Source organism: Drosophila willistoni, assembly GCF_018902025.1.
Source record: "Drosophila willistoni isolate 14030-0811.24 chromosome XL unlocalized genomic scaffold, UCI_dwil_1.1 Seg142, whole genome shotgun sequence".
NCBI lineage: Eukaryota > Metazoa > Arthropoda > Insecta > Diptera > Drosophilidae > Drosophila > Drosophila willistoni.
Window position 1 is genome coordinate 8221549 of NW_025814053.1, and position 21548 is coordinate 8243096.

The 21548-nt window shown below is 37.0% G+C and overlaps 3 protein-coding genes across 3 annotated transcripts; all 3 read right to left on the reverse strand.

Moving 5' to 3' along the window:
• Positions 1 to 752: 752 nt before the first annotated feature.
• On the reverse strand, positions 753 to 2532 carry LOC111518907 (hybrid signal transduction histidine kinase L-like; the record flags this gene model as incomplete). The annotated part of the gene is made up of 1 exon (XM_023177085.2): positions 753 to 2532. A coding segment is annotated over one exon (1737 nt), but the record flags the coding sequence as incomplete, so codon positions are not given.
• Positions 2533 to 2550: 18 nt separating this feature from the next.
• On the reverse strand, positions 2551 to 3443 carry LOC6644838 (alpha-protein kinase 1; the record flags this gene model as incomplete). The annotated part of the gene is made up of 2 exons (XM_023177041.2): positions 3224 to 3443; positions 2551 to 3113 (listed from the first exon to the last, which is right to left on the reverse strand). Coding segments are annotated over exons 1-2 (783 nt in total), but the record flags the coding sequence as incomplete, so codon positions are not given.
• Positions 3444 to 11527: 8084 nt separating this feature from the next.
• LOC6644836 (putative mediator of RNA polymerase II transcription subunit 26) lies at positions 11528 to 21185 on the reverse strand. Its single transcript, XM_047011601.1, has 3 exons — positions 21087 to 21185; positions 13118 to 13605; positions 11528 to 13057 (listed from the first exon to the last, which is right to left on the reverse strand). Exons 1-3 carry the CDS (start codon positions 21183 to 21185, stop codon positions 11668 to 11670), a joined length of 1977 nt encoding a protein of 658 aa, XP_046867557.1. The 3' UTR covers positions 11528 to 11667.
• Between the last annotated feature and the right edge of the window lie 363 nt (positions 21186 to 21548).

The window sequence follows — 21548 nt, forward strand, 5'->3', positions numbered from 1 at the left end:
AAATGGATTACGTATGTTTAGGAATGAGTTTTCTTTAAATGATTTAGTTTTTTAGAAAGGTTTATTTTATTTAAGTAGATTAGATTGGTTTCAAAACTTAAAAGAAATTTATCTTCAAGAAGTTCCATTTATTAGACTTTTTATTTAGTTTCTTTTTTTCTCAAAACCGCATCAATGAAATCAATATTGAAGATTTCTCGAAGTAATAAATCGATGAAAACCCGATTCAAATTTTGCACTCATCTTCTTTATAAATAAACTTTGCTCTCTGAACGAGAATATTTTGTATTTTGATTATAGTATTTGTTCATACCTTATAACATTATATTTGCTGACATTAATATATTATTTCAGCCAAAAACAAAACAAAATAACGATATATTTCTAGTGGCGCCGCCTGGGCAAACGTATTTTCAGTGGCGCCACTCGTTTTCTGTTCATTCATTTTGTTTGTACTTCCGCCTCTTTCCGTTTTATAAGCAGCTTGGAAGCTAAGTAAATTAAAAAATAAATAAACAAATTGGTTTTCTTTTTTTTTTTTTTTAAATTCTTTATTTTATTCGTTATTATATTATGTAGTAGATGTTTCTTTTTTTCGTTTCAATTGAAAGTTATTTAACAAGTTTGCTGACTAACCCCCCCTTGTAAGGCCCAGCTGGCCATAAAAAATAAATAATTACAAAAAACACTAAAAATAAGCGCCAAGTAAAAACAAGAACAAACAAAAAAAAAAAAAACAAAAAAATGGGGAAAAAAACATATAAAGAGTGACAAGGAAAATTTCTATGAATGAGACTAATTTTTGGGTGGCGGTCGTAGAGCCAAATTGGCTTCCATATCCTTGACCAGTTTACCACTAACAATGCCTGGACTTGTGGTAACTGTGCGAACTCGCTTCTTTCCCTGTGCCCCGACTGGTGGTGGAACACCACCGCGTTTGCCCCGCTTGCCAGCCGATGCAGAGCCGATGGATGCTCCTCCAGAGCCGCTAACTCCACCGCCTCCTCCACTGCCTCCACCGCCCCCACCAACAGCACGTAAAGCTTGGGATTTGTACGTATGCTGATAGCCATAGCCCTCGGGATTGTTATTAAATTTCGGACTATAGCTGTCATACTCTAGATTGCTGCCGGTGGGCGACTTGTAGATGCCACCCGGTGCAGAGTGTTTGGTCAAACGTAATGGTTGATCCCACAGAGAGTCACGTTCGCCATGCAGATCCTCATGGTACTTGGGTTCCTTTTTCAGAACGTATTGATAGGGATTAATCAGAGGATAGCCATCATCGTGCAAGGATTCACTGCTGGATTTCACTAGATCCCGTTCCCGTTCACGTTCCCTATCGAATTCCGGTTCCGGTTCGGCAAAGTAACCCGTATAACCTTTATAATCTGAATGCGAATCAGAGGCTGCTTTTAGCTTGTGTCGATATTCCTGATGTTGCAGATGGTGCTGTTGCAGCTGATGCTCTTGCCGCAGCTTCTCACCTTTGTAGGGCAATGAATTGATATCGTGATAGATTTCCGAATTGAAGTAAAGCTTTTGCGGTTTACTTGTCACCCGTTGGTCGTCCTCAATGCGTTCTGGTGTGGTTACCACATGGGATAGATCGAATTCCTCGATATTCTTGAGGGCCGCCCCATGATCAAAGTGCTCGGAACTCTTCAGGGGCAAGGTGTAGGGCTTGGAGACCGTTTTCACAGTGGCCGTTTGCAGGGGAGCCCGTGTCTTGATTTTATAGATAAACTCCACATTGGGCGAGAGCTCATCCACGGGGATTTCAGGAGCCTGATATGCTGTCTCCGTTTCCGATTGATATTGCTGCGGATGTGGTGGATGTTGCTGCTGGGGTTTCTTACTCAATTGTTGATGATACCCAGCGGGATGTTGATGGATGACATGTGATGCATGCGGGGCATGCACTGTATGTTGCTGGGAATGCTGGACGTGATGGTATTGCTGGTGCTGGTGTGGCTGCTGTTGTTGCTGTCGCTGTCCCTGATTCAGAATCTTGGGCCTTATTGTACTGCTACTGTAACGTTTCTCCTCTGATGAGGCAGCCGCAGAGCTTAACGACGATGAGATCGGTTTGTAGTATGTCTTTGTCAATGGCGGCGGTGATGATGATGATGCTGAGGACGATGATGCAGCCGATTGCTCCTGTGGTGTACTTAAAATTTTACCCTCTGCCTCCAATTCTTTCATATACTTAATGACCGATTTCTCAATCTGTTTCATAATCTCCGATTTGGGTATTTCCGTGGATGCCGACAGACGCACCTTTTCCTCGGCCTCCGCTTCGATGTTCCTATAAAGATGTGGCGGTGGGTACGGATAGTTGTAGTACTTTGTTAAATAATTTCGCTCGATATCGCTGGAGCCATTTTGTTCACCACTTTGGGATTGTTGTGACGTAGATTCATATAAATTATAGCTTCGGGTAACTGGTTCCTTTTCATAAACAGGCGCTGGAGCTGGCAACTCTTCCGTTTGATGTTGTTGCTCTTGCTGTGGCTGTTGTTGCGGTTGTTGTTGATGTTGTTGCTGCTGTTGTTGTTGCTGCTGTTGCTGCTGTTGCTGTTGTTGCTGCTGCTGTTGATGCTGCTTTTGATGCTCCTGATGTTGCTGCTGTTCGGCTAGAAGCAATGCCTGTTGTTGAGCCAATTGTTTTTGCAGTTCCTCCTGTATTTGCAACTCTAACAGGGATCCTCTCGAATGATCTCTCTCATGCTCGGCTGGTATTTTATGTATGGGATAGGAATTATGATGATGTTCGGTGCTCGTGCTAAAGGGTCGCTGCGTAGATGATGATGATGGTGATGTGGCGACATTATGTGGACTTAAATGCTGTTCCTTATGCTGTGTTCCATATGCCAATTTCATGGCATTGGCCACATACTCGGCAGCCGTCTCCGAGTCATCCAATAAGCTCTGTTCATCGTTCATAGTGAGTGATGCTCCCAACCGTATTGACGCTGCTGCCGGTGCTGTTGCTGCTGTTGTTGTGCTCAGACTATTGGCACCATAATGCGTACTGAGTTTGGTGTGAGAATGTGAGTGTGACTCTTTCTCGGGTCGTATTAAATTCAATTCCACCTGGCTGTAGCCAAAATCTGTTTTGGGCGATATTGCAATAAGTGATTCATTACGCAAACAGGTGGCAAGGCTAATTAACAAAGCCATGTCTTATAATGAACTAAATAGAGTACATTATGTTTATTACCTTTCCCGCCATTGGCATCCTTATTTCTGGTGGTTAGGCCACGTCTCGTATAGCTACGTCCGTCCGATCGACTGGCAGCCAAGGCTAGTTGATCGGGTATCGATTGCAATTTATCACTGGAGTCCTCCACAGACTGCTTGACAGCTGATCCGGAGCCGCGACGCCGTAGTGCCCCCGTCGTTCCGTGTGTCACCGAATGCGCCCAGCTCAGCGATAACATGATGGTCAACTAAATGAGAGATATAGAAATAGTGTAAAGTGTCATTTACTTGTTTGTTTTTTCTTATTTTTTTCCTATTACTTATATGTTTTGTATTTGCAATTAAACTAATTATAAAAAAAAAGAAAAACAAAAATAACGTTAACCAATTCACTTTCGCTTCGGCGCTGTCGGCCAGTTGCCAGTTGCTCAATTTTCTTATGATTGAAGCCAAGTTCAATGGCCTCGTGTCTCACAACGATTTGAGAGATTGGATTGAGGCATGAAATGCTGCATGCTATGGGCACGCAACTTTTCTTTCTGCCATTGACTGTGATACTGAAGAAGAAGAAGTTGAAAATATGATCCTCTTAACCAAAGGATACTAAGTCAAATGTACTAAATGTTCGACTAGATTGGGTACATTCAAATTGGTTGGAAGTGTGAAACGCATAGAAGACAGCATCCCCGATTATATAAAATATATATGTTCCTGATCAGCACGACATGACGAGTTTATATAGCCATGTCCCTTTCTCTACCCGTCCATCCGTCCGTCGAAATCAGCGCAAACTTCTTCGAGAACGTTTAAAATGGAGTATTGAAAATTTGTTATGCATATCTCGGATTGAACTGAATGGGACCACTATAACAATAAGTTCGTTTAAAAACAGTTCCGAAAACAGTCCCTTTTCTTATTTTGCCCTTAATCATCATACAGATTAACATATGTTAGTTTAATTTACTTGTGCTAACTTTCATCAAGTTGGGATACATATCGTCGTATAGCTTAGATAGGAACGGTGGGACAAAAAATAGTGTTGGTAAGAGGACCTTTGCAAGGTTATTAACTTACTTTAGTTAGTTGTCATATACATGGGTACGTATGATTCCAACCGCTATAAGCGGGTGGAAATTCGACTTTTTAACATAGTTCTTTGAGTGAAGGTAAGTAAAAAGTAAAAGAAAAACTTGCAAGGGCATATCAACTTTGGCATGACAGAAATTAGACAGGCCATCAAGTTTAAGGTTATTATCCCATTAAATAGTCTAATTGTAAAATGAAAACCTATTTGTTTTCATTTTCAATACATTTCGAACTCCTATAGAGATCTTAGAGAGTTTTGCGGAGTTTTCCACTTGCTGTCTTTAAAAATTATCCCATAAATTTAGGTGGGTCTCATTTTCCAGCACATTTTTCTGTCTTACAATGATACAATTGAACATTTTTTTGAAATATTTCATAAAATATTTTGGCATTCTTTTTAGAAATATCGTAGATTACATTTAAGTACATATTTAAGCACATGTCGACTTTAAATACTGTAAGTTTGATACGTTATAAGTTTTTGTGTCATAGTTAAAAAAAAATATATATATTTACAATTTAGAAAACGATTTTTTGTTTTTATAATGTAACGAAGAATTTCAAATTTTTTGTAAAATATTCAGTTTTAATCTCGAAACAAAGTAAGTGAATTGGTGTTCCAAATATTTTGTTTCCTTTCTTTGACTTAAATGTATTTTTTTCTTTCCATTTTCATTTCGATGTGCTTTAGAATCCTTATAGATTTTTGTTATTCAATGTTATTGAATTGAATTCGCACTATTTTTGAAATATTATTTAGAGTTCAGAATATTTAGCATAGTCTTTGCACAACACTTTGACAACACAAAAGAAAAATAAACAGAAACAAAAACAATCCAAAATTATAAGGTCCCAGGTGAGCTCCTTTATTGGCCTCTTTCACTTACAATTAGCAGGAGACACAGGGAACGTTGATGACTGCAATGATGACGGTATGAATGATGCGTTTTGGCCATGGCGATGATGTTGTGGGGTAACATCTTTTCGCGTCTAAAACTGAAATTGAATTGTTTGCACAAAGCGTTTGAATTGTGGCTTTTATAATGAAGCCGCCCCGTTGCCTGTTGCAGTTGCAGCGCGGAAAATTTATGCGAAAGATAGACAGAGAAAGACATTACAAGACAGAGAAAAAGAGAGCACCATAGAGAGAGAGAGAGAGAGAGAGAGAGAGAGAGACAATGTGAAAATGAGCCCATGGTTGATTGTTAGTTTAAGTAAGGGGGTGGGGGTGGGGAGGAGAGGAATCTATAGAGCAAGTGCTCTCACCTCAAGATTGACAATTCAAATTCGAATGGCAAGAGATATATACAAATTGTATCGACCAATTAACGCACTTCGTATGCGTGTTAAGTTCAATGATAATGACCCGACATATACCAATATATGTATGTATATATACACCTCCTCTTTGGCTCCTTGGCCATCATCTCTTCTTCAAATCGCTTGCAACTGGTTTTTCGGCTCTTTTCTTTAGTTTTCATTTTGCGTTTGGCCAATTAAGCCATCTGAAATGTTGAAAGCCATTGGAAATGCAGTTCAATGAAATAATATCACTCACTCCTGCTTGTGGCTTCAGGTGGAGTGGCCAAAGTGTTTAATAATAAGTACGTACATACATACAAACTCTGCAGTTTATGGATATCGATAGCCATATAATCGATCTGTAAAATCATTGCATAGGAAAGACATTTATTGGGCTGTAATTGCCAACAAAAATTGAGCGAATTTCACGAATATGTGCCTCAACATATATATTTTGCGGCTGGGAAAAATATGGCTTAAAGCTATTAGCTAATAATACACAAGTTCGAATACATTGGAAATGTAGTCAATGTTATCTAGAAGTTTCAATTGAGTTTTCTTAACCTGCAAGCAAAGTCTTAGCCCTTTTTTAATATCTCTCATTGCTTACTTCTTCATGTTTTATGCTTTGTCCTTGATTCGTCATTTTCATTTTACTATTGCTTTCACTTTCTTTCATTGCCCCAATTAAGGTATTCCTCATTTAGCTAGTGATCAAGGCTAATCAAGATATCATCGCCCTCACTAAATGCTCGACTTACTTTCTTTATTTTGATTTGGCACTAAATTTTAGTATATCCCAGGGCGATTTTCTCCATAAAGAGGGCTTTCCCTTCTCCTCGGCATCTCGTCATCATCTTGATCTTCCACATCATCATCATCGTCATTATCATTTGGCAAAGAAAAGCCACAATAATCGCCAAGCAACTAACCAATTTTTGTTGTTTTTTTGTTTAGTTTTTCGGTTAACATTTTCATCATCATCATCATCATCTGCGCGTTTCTCGTCCACTTCATGGTCAGTGATTAAGTGCATAATAATTAACGGTTTTCGGTTTAACAAGAAAACAACTAAAGTTTAAATGCAATTTATTGGGATTTTAATCAGAAAGCAGCAACTGCAACAGCAACAACATTTGCCATCTCTTTGCAATTTAAGCCTAGTAAAAGTAAAAAAATTATTAAGCCGATCTTTAATTTTCGATTGACTACGAGGATTTGCTGGTTGTGTGGTAATTCCCGAACTCAACTAATTAATTTTAATGAATTCATTGCTGTCTTTTGAATTTAGATTTATATTCTGACAACAAAATGTATATGTATGTACATGTCTCTTGCCTTACTTTATTTCGAGCTGGTGATGGTAGCCAAATATTTTTTTTTTTTGCATTTTTGTTGCTTTTTCACATGTGAAGATCAACAACCTTACCAAATGCGAAAAGCGCAGGCGATGCATTATAGCGTTATATGGCCAAAAAGAAGCAGCAGCAGCAACTACAGTAACAACTGGCAATATGGCAACGGCCAGCAGCAATAGCAGCGATGATTGTTAACTTTGATAAACATTGGTTCACAGTGCTTCCAAAACAGGTGAGAATTTATAGCCAACGAACTAACGAAATTATCCTGTTTATTTATTTGAAAAATGTTTGATAAAATTACTTGTGAGACCAGACGAAATCTAGCCAAATCGACTGTATATACAGCTGCGGGCAAAAAAATAGTAGTGCCTTTGTTCAGCTTAAAAATCATATAAAAACTCGTGTTTTTTCAATATTTCATTCCGAATTTTTAGTAAAATTAAAAACAACAATATTACTAAATAAATAAGGCTGATTTAATCAAAAGTGTCCTCATTTTGGTAGAGCAAAATAATGGTAGTGAATATATGAAGGGTCAATAACAAGCTCTAGTTCCAATAAACAGTTGAACTTGTTTTTTTTTTTTTAAGTAATGTTTCTAGCTTAATCTTCATTTGTTTTCAAAGTCAAGCTTTTATACTGCTCTTGATTTCATAATCTTACTGGTAAATAGAGCTAAGGCCGACTAATTATAAGAATTTAAATTTTAAAAACAAATTGGAAATTTAAAAACAAAATACTTAATTCTTATCTTTATTTATTTAAGCCAAATGGCCTTTTGTTTTTTTTTTCTTAATTATATTTTTTCTACTAAACTATTCTAACTGAAACCCATTTTTGTCGTATCATAAAATTTGCTTATGTGTCTTTAATAATATTTGTTCCACTGTGCGACTGTGTGTGTGTGTATAGACAGACGACGGCAACGCTTGGACAATGTTGGAAAATGTTACGTTTGTTGCACTTGCCTCCCCCGGCTATCTGCCATTCGCCATCTGTCTGGCCCACGTTTAAATTATTAATTGTTGTTGCAGGTAACTGAGTGAATTAGTTTTTGTTTTTGCTTTTTTTGTTTGCTGTGATGTTATATGGGTCCATTGTTATAAGCTAGACCATTTTGACTATCATATAAAAGGTTTCTTTATTCGCCAGGAAATTGTCATAACTTGACTTGGCTTGCCAGGAAAAAAAGTGTCAACTTGGATGTGTTTTCTGTGTGTTTTTTTTTGTAGTTTGTAAATTTTGTAATTTTGACGCCAATTGAAAGTTGTTCATCTTCTTTTCAATGGCAATAAACGAGTTCGTTTTCAAAGACGATGAGGTGGGGCCCTGGCAGAGTGCCTAAATGTCAACGCCACGTGACTATCATATATTACAAATTTCTCATATTAAAGAAGAAACTTTCGATTTTTGCCCTTTTACCACACACACAACTAAGCAGAGATTAGATGCAAATCTTCTCCTTTCCTAGTACCAAAGAAAAAAACAGACCAGGAGGAGACTCATTAAAATTTTTCAAGCGGAAGTGTTTGCTTTTTGCTGCCGCATCTGAAATGAAAAAAAAAAAACAAAAACAAGAAAAGAAAAGCCAACCAAACAGAAAAGAAAAATTATAGAAATTGGCACAATTTACCAAACATTGCGGCAGCAACATCACATTACATTGGCTTATTATGCTAATTGTTTGTTGCTTTACGTAAAAGGCAACGTTTAAACGAATGTGGCAACAGGTGAGAGCACTAATTTGCGTCAAGATATGCATAGTGAAAGTGTTGGGATTTAGCCCAATTGGAAAAATTACGGAAATCAAGAACCCAAGAGCACTTCTGGGGAAACCTAGCGCCCAATGGTGTTGAAAACTTCACTGTGAGTAGCATTATGACATTTTCTAACACTAATCAAGCAGTTTAATGGCAAAATAGAAGGCTGTGAAAATGTTTGCAAGTCAGGAACAACTTAATATTAGGCAGTTACTTTTAGGTGACGAACGCTTAAACAACTACAATTTAATTTCTTAACTTTAATATTTCCGTTTTGAATATTGCATTTAATAGACCAAAACGTTTGCAGCTTTCAAAATTGATTCTCTCTCTTCAAATGATAAATATACATTCAACAGATAAAACTTACCCAGAAGCTCAAGAAGCGTCTGGAATAAAATGGATCAATGGATTATTAAAGGAGAATATTAACTCATTTCAGGAATTGCGCGATGGAGTGATCTGGTGTCGTCTCCTTAATCGGGTCCATCCGGGTAGTATACGCTTGAAATCGGTGAAACAAAAAAGTGACAGTGTTGTGGATTGGTATGCCAACTATCAGTTGCTACATGCAGCACTACAAAAGTTAGATATACCAGTTGATTTGAGTGTTCGCAATCTGATTGATGGACAGGATGTTGAAATCGGGCATGCAGTTTGTTTCTTTATTGAGATCTATCTAAAGAAGAAGGAGAAACGTCGACAAATATCACCGACAATCGAACAAATAGACGATAAGAGAAAAGACAACGTTACCAAGACTTTGCCAGCTGGCTTGGGTCTGGATTTCATACCAAAATTTAGGAACTTCTTCTCATTTGATAAGCCAAAACGCGAATACGCTAGACTTCTCGATGAATCCCTGGAAGAGAAAGCATACAAGCAAAAGGAGAAACTTAAGCATCTCCAGCAACAGCGTCATGGGTCACCAGTGAATCAGGGCGAACGAAAACTGGGTGGCGGGGATCGACAAGAACAACATGAGACGACACCACAGCAACAAGTTGACGACAATTCTTTTCTTGTGGCTGTCAACAACAAATTGGAGACCAAACAGCGTGGTCTATATAAACTGCTGCAAATGTGCACGGAATTGGAAAAGACCGAACTGCAAATGGAGAAACTGTGGCTACAGAAGCGCCAAAAGCGGAAAATGCGACATGCTCAATGTCTCTAGTTAATATTCAATTTATATGGCTACATCTACAATATACATAGGTTCTTTTACATATCATCAAATCGAATTTTACAAAAATCAAATATGATTTAACCTTTAACAGGGCAAAAAGTAAAAACCAATAAAATAATACTAGTAATTTTCAAAGCCATTGATCGTTGAAAGAAACAAAAATTAAAAGGAAACAGAAAAAAAAAAAATAAACAAAAAGTGGTAAAGTATGAAAAAAAATTCAACTCATGTTTAGCCACTATTAGTCGAATGAAAAATTTAATATTTACGTTTTTCTACTCTCTTGGCGTTTTTGCGTGTTTGCTTTTCTTTTCCTTTGTTTATAGTTTTTGATTTGTTTTGGTCACTTAACACCCGAGTTAATGGCAAATACTTGCAATTGATATATAATTTTGATAAAGATTTTAATACCTTGCACCTGTAGAGTGAAATGGTATACTAAGCTCGCCAAAAAATACAAAGCTTTTCCGACTTCATGAAGTATACACATTCGAGATCACCATCAATAGTTCCTATAAGAATTTCATCAGTCCCTATAAAGATCTAGATCTCGGAGACTATTATAATTTTTTACCTATGACAATTTCTAGTCAACTTTAAAAAGTTATGCTCGTATCTTAGTTCTACATATCTTAAAAGTTAATTTATATTATTATGGTAAAAAAAGGCAGGAAAATATCACTTTTTGTTTGCAAAATTGGCAAAAAATTGTATCCTCAAAGTTTTACAGCAAATTAAAAGCTTGGATTCCTTAAAGAAACTTAATATATTCATTTCAAAAGTGACTAAAATATGGATTTAAAAAGTTAATGGTTTCGAGAATTTGTGGCAGATTTTCAAATCTTTTTCGTTCGCTAGCTCCAAAATTAGAAAGGCTGCTGCAGGACAAAAGCTGTAAGAATGAAGGACATGCAGCTTCTTTAAAATGTCCTTTCTGAGCAGCTTCTTGAAGGACACTCTGGGGTTGTCACTCGATGCCAATCAAAGCGCTATAATCAAGTTATGAGCACATTTTGAACTTGTGGACTTGTGCAACTTAAATGTGGCATACTTTTAGGGTCAAAAATTAATTAAACGCTCGATTCGCTTTAAATTGCAAATATATGACTTTTTAAAAAGGATATTGACTAAAATACAGACAGAAGAAAATATGTAGAATCCCCAACTGTGGCTCAGATCGATTTGAACTAAAGTTCTAAAAACTTTTTACTACATAGCTATCTTTCAAGGCGATGACAAGTATTTCAAAATTATTTGATTTTATTAAGTAAAAGTATGTATAAATTCGCAATTACATATCAATCTTATGACAAACTAAATTATTGCACATATTTAACACATTTTGTTTTTGTTTCGTTATTAAGGGTTAAACACCATTATTTAATGAGACGAAAAACAAACAAGAAAAAAAAAACACATTAAAATTAAGGTAAAAATGAAAATGGAGCGACATAATCTAGTTGGGCTCTAATTTGACTTTTTGAAGAAGCATGCTTAGGATAACCTATGAAAAAACAAATAAACAAACAATATACCAAATGAAAAATGAGTTTTCCATCGAATCGATTTGTGTATATGTATTTTTTGTTTTTGTATATGAATGTATGTGAAATGGATCTCATTAGAAGTGAATTTTCATTGTTTTGTGTGAATTTGAATTTCTCTTAACTTTCGGAATAAATACTAATACATTGGGTTTTTGTATGATATTTTGTTGAATTTTTGTTTTGTTTTTAGGCACAACTTTTGAAAAATCTCTCTTATCCTAACCCTCTAGCAATTGTGTAGTTTTGTATTCCACAGCTGAACCCATTTCGGCACCGAGTTTATCTCTCACATAGTCCCGGATCTCCTGTAAACGTTGATCCGGACCCGCTGCCGCCGTCGCGGATTTCGGGGATCTTTTACTTTGACTTTGACGCTGCTTAAGACCATGGGCATGATAATTGTAAGGTCTTTGATGTGATTGGGTTGGCTCCTGCTGCTGCTGTTGCTGTTGCTGCTGCTGCTGCTGCTGCTGATGATGACGATGTGAATGTGGATGATAATTTGTTGAGGGATCCACAGCATGTTGGGCATCCTCTTGGGATGCTGCTGGGGCATTCTCATAGGGTCGTCGTATGGTGGCATACATATGCGATGATCCACCATGGTTTTGTGTATTAAATATCACTTTGGTGTGAGTGGGTCGCGGATTGTTTTCAGTGATGGGCAAATCATGATCCTCATGATGCTCTGGCACAATTGTTTCCTCAGCACTCTGGCCTTGCTCCTGTTGTTCGGGTACATAGATGGGTTGCGATCCACTGTATTGTTGCTGATGTTGGTGCTCTTGCTGGGGAGGAGCTGCCATGGCGATGAGATATAATTGTGGTTGCTGCTGATAGCTTGGATCGTATGAGGCTTGCTGGGGTTGGGCATAGTAGAATTGCGTTGGCTGATGTGTCTCCTGCTGATACACAGAAGGTGGACCATAATAGGCATCGGGCTGTGGTTGTTCGACATAGTGTTGCTGCTGTTGTTGTTGCTGCTGTTGATGATGTCTGCCCTTGTAGGTCTGATAGACATCGTCAATGGCAGCGTATTGAACTGGCTCTGATTGGTGATTGTAATTCACTTCTGGTTGATATTGAACCACCTGCTCCTGCTGATGTTGCAACTGCTTTCGCTGTTCGGCTTCCTGCAGTAGACTCAAATATTGGGCCGCACGTATTTCTAGATATTGTTGCAGCAATGCTTGCAAATGTGCCGCATATTTGGCTGGTCCTGGTATACGTAGGACTATAACCGGCTCTTGGTAGCCTCCGTTGTCATCATGAGGCTGCTCTTCGTCGTGTGGCAAATCAATTTGAGGTTGCTCTGGTACTGGCCCCGGTGCCTCCAATTCCTGTTGCTGATGCTGCTCCTCTTGTGCTGGTGGCGCTTGGGTCTCGTAACTGGTCTGAGGCTTCAATTCATAGGAGTATGATGGTTCAATGGTCACACTAGTCACCTGCTGTTGATGCTGCGGCGATGTCTGTGGCAGCTCGAAACCTGAGGGTGAATACCCACCATAGACATCGGGTGATTCGGTGGCCGGTATATCGTGTTGCGAATATGGATAGAACATGAATTTTGGTGGCGTATAATCATAACCCTGATGAGCATAGCCATAGCTGTTGGAATAAGAAACAAAAGATAAGTACAATTCTCTAATCATTTTAAAGCTCACTTACCCAAGATCTCCTTCTATGGTTCGCTTGCTATTCTTTCCGCCTGCTTCTCCAGTTGTATTGGATCTTTCCACTTTGATCTTTATCTTATCGCCATGCAACTTGAATTGCTTATCCAGTTCCTTGATGAATTCCAAATCATCTTCTGGCAAATTGGTAAAACTATCAGCCAAAGCTGTTGCCTTCTTGGGCACTCTGGTTGTTGTTGTTGTCGTCTTGGTTGTGGATTTGGTGAACTTTACACGTGGCTTACTGGGCTTTGTGGTTGTTCCACCATTGCTGGCGGTGCTGCTGCTCGAGATGCTGCTGCTGCTGCTGGTGAGGGTCGTTGCGGTTTTGGTGGGACGCTTCTTCAATGTTGTCACCTTTTTGGGATAACCACTGACCGATGATGACAACGATGTGGTTGTTGCTGCTGCTGATGATTTGGCTGGCGTCGTTTCCGATCGTTCTAGACCATTGACCAGGCACAACAAGGCGCTTGTCGAGCACTGCAAATTGAATGGATGAAAAGACAAAAAAAAAAAAAAACACAAATAAAACAAATGCAAAAATCAAAATCAAAAAACTTGTGATTGTTAGTTGTTGCAAATCTCGATGGATTGTGTTTTGGTGTGTTGTCTTTTGTGTGTGGCTTTTGTCATCTCAAGGTGACCCAGACAAAAACCATCGATAAAATGTCTTTGCTCTTGGCTAATGGTCGACATCAAAAATCAATAAAAGAAAAACGATTTCACATTTGACATTTCAACTGACTGAATGTCCGAATGACTGACTGACTGGCTGACTGTCGGTCTGTTTGTTTATCTGTGCGCACCTGACCTGGCCGACAATTCACAACATTTTTCCTTTTTGACACGTTTATGTACAAAGTCTTTATGTGCAATTGGTTTTCCGTGAGATCATTAGTTGATCGCTCTCCCATTATGGAGGGGCAAATGTTAACAGATGCCCGTAGATCGTTAGTCAAACAGTTTAAAAGAAAGACCAACGGTTTTTGATTTATCTTTAATAATCATAATTATGGGCAAAAAAATCAACAATAATCATTGCCAAAAAACGATAAGCGGCTTAAAGTGAAGATCTACTTGAAATCAACTGAACTCAACTGAGCAATGCCCCAAATCCAAAAGCCACAAAATCTCTCTTCAAATCTTTTGTTATTCGTTTGTTTTTTACACAATCCTCATTTTCAAATTCAATTTCAAAATCAAATTGAAGGCGTTTTGCATAGTGCTCAAAACTGTCATACACGTAGACACTAACTACTCACATATATCAATTAAATGTCGCGCACAACTGACTAACTAAGTAATCTAACGAATACTTAAAATATTTAATTGCATTTTGTCACTCAATTACAAAACTCACAACGCAAACACAAAACAAACTCGCAAAAGAAACTGGGACAGTGTGTCAAGTAAAGTTTAATAGTCTCTCCTACCTACCCACCCCCCTTGCCCTCCTTTGACCAACCCAACCCCCTCACTCGATGGTAAGCCAACGGAGGCTTTGCAAGCAGGAAGACTTTTTCGGCAAAAACAAAAAACTAGCTTCAGGCACAATGTGAAATACCAAAAAATATTTTTTTATTTTGTTATTTTGTTTTGTCAAATCTTTGGATAGTGGGATAGGGTGGTGATGGTAGTGCGGTGGAGGGGTTGGGACAAGACGGGGGAGGTCTTATTTATGTTTGTTTGTGTATGTGCATTTTCTTGTTGTTAGTTAGTTAGTTAGTTAGTTAGTCAGACTGCTAGTTGCTATCACATTATATAATCCATCTAGTTTTTTAGCCCACTTCAAATTGCCTGTCTCACATTGATTTATCATTTTTAACATTTTTGTGCAATAATTTAATTAAATTTGTTAAGAAATGAGGCCTTTCACTTGCCTCCAATTCAAATTGATTGACAATTAAAAGAAAATACAGGAAAAACTTCGCCATAGCGATCCCTAAGAAAAGAGTATTAAATAACTAATAAACTATGCCAGATTAAATGAAATTTGATCTTTTGAAGGAACTGAACTGAAAAAATCTTGGTAAAGTATATAAATTTTTCGAAATCTTTTGCTTTGTACAAAATAGTTTAATGAACTTTCCTCACTCTGCCAAAAGCCATGAAAATGAAGACAGAGAGTGCGAAAGAGCTAGAGATAGATAGTCTCTTGTTGAATAAACTACTAAAACTAAAAGATAAGACAAACGATAGTCACGCAACGCACAGAAATTAGTCAGAGTTGAAGTCGAGAGTGAAATTAGTCGGAGTTTAGTTGCGGATAATCGTCTTGGGGTTGCATAATCATCATCATCATCATCATCTACAGTAACCAACTAACTGTTTACAAAAAAAGAGCACCCATCCCTCCCCCCCCACAAAAAAAAAATATTTTAGATTTAAGTGTGTCCTGTGAGTCAGTCTAAAAAAAAAATAAAGAAACTCTTGTTGTTTGTGGGAAACTTTACATAAGCCAACCACATAAACCGCATCAAAACAAGTTCTCATTGCAACAACAAAAACTTGCTATATTTTATTTTTTTTTTTATTAAATTTTTTCCATTTCCATTAGTTTTTCGCTTATGATTATTGCTAATGTTGTTCGTGTGTGTGTGTTTATGTTTCGGTTTTGGTTTCGGTTTCGGTTTGTTAGGAAATGCATAACGGTCTATTTAGCTGACATATGGTAGCAAGTTAAGCCTAATTAGCGGGGGGGCAACACGCTAAATGACCTGCCTGCCCCGAGGACTGAATAAAATGCTCATCTTAGCGATGGAGGTGGGGAGGAGGCGCGGAGGCGGGCTGTCAGTTTTTGATTGATGTACAAGGGCAAGGGCAGACAGCTACGGAAGAAGGGCAAACGATGCGCAAAAGGTCAGTTAGTTCAGTTTCGATGAACAACGAACAGAGACAGATAGTGAGAGAGACAGCGAGCGAGAGAGAGAGACGCAAAGAGAAAGCAGTCCTTCCTTAAATAATTAAACAGAGAAGAGATCCCATTCTAAAAAGTTAATTGCTGTTAGTAAAATGTTTAAGAAATTGTAAATATATTTTAGAATAGACAACAAATGAATCTATATGAATTATCATACTATAACCTACTTCTACTTTATCCAAATCTATGCAATTTGCTTTGAATGTGATGTTGTAAGATCTCTTTTGGGAAATTATGCAAAATTTTGTTAGTTGGTTGACTAAAAGGATCACTGAACTGTCTCAGAGTTGGTGTTATTTCCCACTTTACCACATGCATGTGCCACCTGCCAGCTGGTCGGTCTGTAGACCGGCTGAGCAACTGCAACTGCAACTGCAACGGAGTGGCAAATGCAAATTGAGCAGGAGGAGATGAAGATGAAGAAGAAGGAGGAAGAGATGTCTGTTGGTGGGCGTTGACTTTTCTTTTCATAGCAGACGGTTTTCCTCCCACCACCACACCCCTTTTTCTTCTCAGTGAAGTTTTCTTTCCGGGTTGAGATTTGATTTTTTTTTCTTTTTCTACTTACCAATATCAATGCTAATCTCATGGTTGTTCCTTTCCTTTACCGCTTCAGTAGACAATCAACATTTACTTAGAAGTTTTCACACACAAATAAATTATTGCTGTATTTCTTCTGTTTTTCCTTTTGTTTTTATTCACTTGGAAAATGTATTTGGTTTTTGCATGAGCACAACAACGAAAAAAAAAAACAACCATACACAATTGTTTTTCCCACAGATGAAGTAGTCAGAGGAGGACAAGAAGGGATGGATCAGTGGGGGGATAAAAAAAAAACAATAACAACACAATTTGATAAATCTCTTGGATGGCAGTCGACGGTTGACGGTTTGGCGAATGGCGGATGTTTTGGCCCCCCGATGCAAACGTTCAAATGTCGCGATTCGTACTGTGAATGGCGCTGGCAAAGTGTTTGGTTTTTATAGCAACTTCTTCTTCTTCTTCAAATGTGTTTCGTTTTTGTTTTTGGTTATTTTTTTTTTGTAAGTTTCAGTTTCGTTTTCATCTTCGGTGTATTGCAGCAGCCGCAAGTCACTTGGCCAGATAGCAGATAGAGAGAGAGAGAGGGAGAGATACTCTGGGTCTTGGTCTCGGTGTCGACTCCAGTGGAGTCGACAGGGAGTCAGAGCGTGCGGAACAATTTGGTGGCTGATGGACGAGTTCATCAGCAATGACACCGCATGTATTTGTCTGTGTATGCGTGCCTCTGTGTGTGTGTGTGTGTGGTTGAAGGTGTAGGTTGTGGCTTTGCCTATTGCCTCAATCATCATTTAAAGATGCCTAGATGGCAAAATCAAATCAATGCGATTAAAAAGAAATAGATTCAAAAAAAAAAAAAAACTATCAAATTTTATCGATTTTCTGTTTGGAAATTGCTTTCATCATCTAGAATCTTGTTTATCGCAATTCCGGATTCTTAAAAGGATCCTTGAATAATTGCCAGTTTCAGTTTGGCTTGATTCATTTCCTAGAACAGACATTATTGAAATTATATATATACATTTATAAATCTATATGTATTATTTGTGTATTTTTATTTTTCTTCCCAGGGGCGACAGTTCTCTTGAACTGCATTAACCTTATCAATATTTGTTGATGACCTTGTCTTATCCAAGGGAGTTACCTTTCAAATTTCCCAAATCCTTTCATTTTTTTATGACGCTCAGTTTTTGTTTTTTTTTTTTGTTTTTGAATTTCTTTTGGAACTGCTGCTGCTGTTGTTGTTGTTGTATTTCGTGTATAGTCTTTTTGATTTTTCCAGTTCAAGTTCAAAGTCATAAAAAACTGGCGCAACTTTTTGCCCACAAAAAGAGAAGAAAAAAAAAACTGACAACTGACAAGGCGCAAGACACAAGAGACAACAGACAGCATCTGCGATTCAGCATCTCCAGGCCTTTCATTTTATGTGAATACATTTTATGGTTATTATTATGGCCATTATTATGATTTTCTGTTTCACAAAGAGCAAAACCTTAGCCAAAGACTCCAACAACAACAGAAAAACCAACCTTAAACCAATCGAAACAGAAATTTGCATAAAAACAATTGCAGAAGTAGCTAGCTGGCTATAAGAAGGGAAAATGCCTCGGCAAGGCAAAGGGGGTAGGGCTTACTAAAACGGGAAGGCTTGAGGAATTGGCTAAGGGGTTTAGCTGTTTAAGTAGTGGCAATTTAATTGACGCATTAAGTTGTCGTCGTCGTCGGAGTCGCAGCAACAGGGCTTGGATTTGGTTTGGACAAAGCAAAAAGAAAAAAGAGAAATGGCATAATACAAAAGGCGGCGAAACTGTCTCTTTGTGTCTATTTTTTGTTTTTTGTTTTCGTTGGTTAGTTTTGTAATCCATTTTGTTCACGATAACGATAAAACTTGAAAACCAAACACATACTGAAATCACTTCATTCGCAATCTGAACAATATTGCCGAAAGTTGTTGCCCTCATACACTTTTTGTGGCATCGAGGAGCTAACCGTGTTTCTATTAACTTGGCTAAAAACAATACACTTTAAACAATTAGCGGATTAATAATTAATACAAAAAACTGTGTACTATTTCAAGAATCATTCAATGTTGAAAATAGTTTGCTTAGTTCCATCTAAATTATTTTTGATTTCTAAAATTCGAAGAATCTACTTATATAGATCTAGATAGATCTCTTTGGGGAGTTAGAATAGTATGTAGGCTTAAAGGCTTTAAGGCTCAAAGGCTTTAGGTGATTTGGATTGTGGAAATGTATCGTGCCTTGCAATAAATTGGTAAATTTAAAGGCTTTAGTTTTATCTGATTTTTAGGAAATTATTATTTATATTATTATTATATATTGATGAATATTGTTAACAAGTATAAGTGCGGCAAATTTAATTATGAACCTCGGAAACCTTGGCGAAAATTTGAAACAAATTCGTTTTCCGCTATATACTTGTGGCTCTAGTTTCTAAATTCTCCAAGATATAGATGTTAGATGATTATAGGATAAATGACATTTCTTCCTAATACCTAATACATAAATTTTGGGGCTCTAATATAACCAAATTGCCAAATGGGTGCATGGTATAAAATCGAGAGCGTTGTAAAACTATTTCCAACGATTTTACATCTACGATTGGTTGCTCTTTAAAAGGCTAATGAAATTTTTGAAATGAAATTCCTGAAATATGAGATCATGAAGGACGATAACAACAAAAGGCAATCGTATAAAAGTATGTCCATTAACATTATAGAAAGCTATACCTACTTCTATCTATTGTTTTTTTTAGAAAGCATAAAAAATACTGCTATAATTTTCTAAATACTTCTTTATACACTTTGTAAATTTATTTTGGTATTTATTTTTCATCAACGGTTTAGTTATTTTAGTTATTCAAATAACGTAGGATTAGTTAGTTATTGTGATTGCATTGGTTATTGCTCCATATTGCAACTTGAAACTATTTGATTTTTCAATTGTTTATAAGTAGTTGCATTTATGACTACAATACAGTGTCTCAGTCTTTGTCTCAGTTTTGTTTTCTCCTCTGTCAATATTGTTTTTGTTAATTTTTTCGCCTTGATCGGTTCATCGATAACAAACAGCAATTGAAATGTTGGTCAGACTTGCAAGATCTTTTGTCCCAAAACCGACAATGATCAAATATTATAATAATAATGAAAAAAAAAAAAAACACCTACCTCCAGTTCAGCATTCGTGCCATCAAGTTGCACAATTGAAATTGAATACAATATACATATATATATATATATATATATATATATGTATATAGAAATATATATATATTTAACGATCAAGCTCAATTTCATTTAGCTCATCGATCTTTGGGTCTACCCACAAGAGCAACAACTGCAGTCAAACAATGTCACTTAGTCAGCATTTATTATTATTTATTATTAGCATTATTTATTACTATTATTATTATTATTATTATCAAAGGCAAAGACTAAATAATCACTGACAAAGGGAAGCAACATAAATACATGATGATGAAGAAGGTTCAGCCAAGGTAATGTGTGGGGGCCCTTATTTTTGGTTCGTAAAAGGTTAAAGCCAAAAGGTCAATATAGAAACATAACACTGAATGTCATTTGAATTTGAATGAATATTTTCATGTATCAAAAATATGTTGCAACTAAATGAGCAACAAATAAACAATTGCAATTAGAAGAAGAATTCCATAAGTAAAACAATTGTATAATTGAACCTAAAACTAAATTCTCAGCTAATTTCTCTCTTTTTCCAAAAATTCGGAGAGAAGATTTTATATGAAGTTTTCTTTAAATATTAAATCTTAAATGTGTTCTATAAGTAAAAAATATATTTCAATACACTTTTACATAATTTTCCCTTATTTCTTAATTGGGAAATGATTCCTCCCGGAATCCCAGTCGTAGCAGGAAATGGACAATCAGACACATACACACTCGCACACACACACCAAGTTACACACCCTTTTAACCTAAAGCAAAATGATTGTAGTAGTACTTATGATGGCATACAACATGTCTGCATATATTTAATTGATGCCAAAAAGAAGAAAACCCAAACACAACACAACAAAAATAAAGAAAATAAAAAAAAAAAAAAAACCGCAAACAATGCCTACAAAATTTTGTGGCAACTTCATTAACAGTCATGGGATGACTTGGCCCAAAGGTGGAGACCAAAAATATCATAGAGTAAAACTTGGTAACTCGTTGAGCCACATCTTAGTGTGTGGTGGCAGCAGCATCATCATCATCATCGTTTTGCTTCCTACTTGCATAAATTTTTTGCCAAAACAACACACTGCCACACAAATCATCATCATCATGATGATGATCATGATGATCATCATGATGTGTGGATCAGCAGAAGATGCGACTTACTTACTTTCGTTTCGCGAGTCGATGCCGATTTAAATCCCTCTTCTCCCCTTCATTTTCCAAGATATTGTCGAGGCATAATTGTTTGTTATTGCCTCCGACTGTTTGCTTTATGGCCATTATTACGTGAGCACTAGCCAGTCTGGCATCTTCAGCTCCATCTCCATCTCCGTCTCCGTCTCTAACTGCATCTTCATAGCCATTTTTATCGTTGTCGCTGCTCATTGAGAAGAAGTCACCTTATGGCACATTGAATTTTGGACTTGCTTCGCTTTAAAATGGTACAACAAATGCCAGGCACATGGTTTGGGGATTTGGGAACTGGATAGGAATTGTGTTATGTGACCAGTTGAATAGATCCTCCATGTTGTGTTATGTGAATTGATTATCGACTTTTGGTAAAAGTCACAAAATGAAGAAGAACTTGTTTAACCAGCAATCATATAATACTTACTTATTCACATGAGTGAACAATCGAAAGAAATAGAAGAGCTTCTTAATATCCTTTTATCTGCTTATCAAGCGAAACATTTGTTAGATATTCGAAAGGTAAAACTAACTCGTTTTTCTTCTATTTAATAAATAAAA

Excerpts from the sequence above, each read along its gene's own strand:
- LOC6644836 (XM_047011601.1), bottom strand. The coding sequence starts at position 21,185 with ATGAGCAGCGACAACGATAAAAATGGCTATGAAGATGCAGTTAGAGAC. Across the intron at positions 13,606-21,086 it reads CCAGACTGGCTAGTGCTCAC|TGCTCGACAAGCGCCTTGTT; the intron begins GTAATAATGGCC and ends TTCAATTTGCAG. Across the intron at positions 13,058-13,117 it reads ACCATAGAAGGAGATCTTGG|CTATGGCTATGCTCATCAGG; the intron begins GTAAGTGAGCTT and ends TTATTCCAACAG.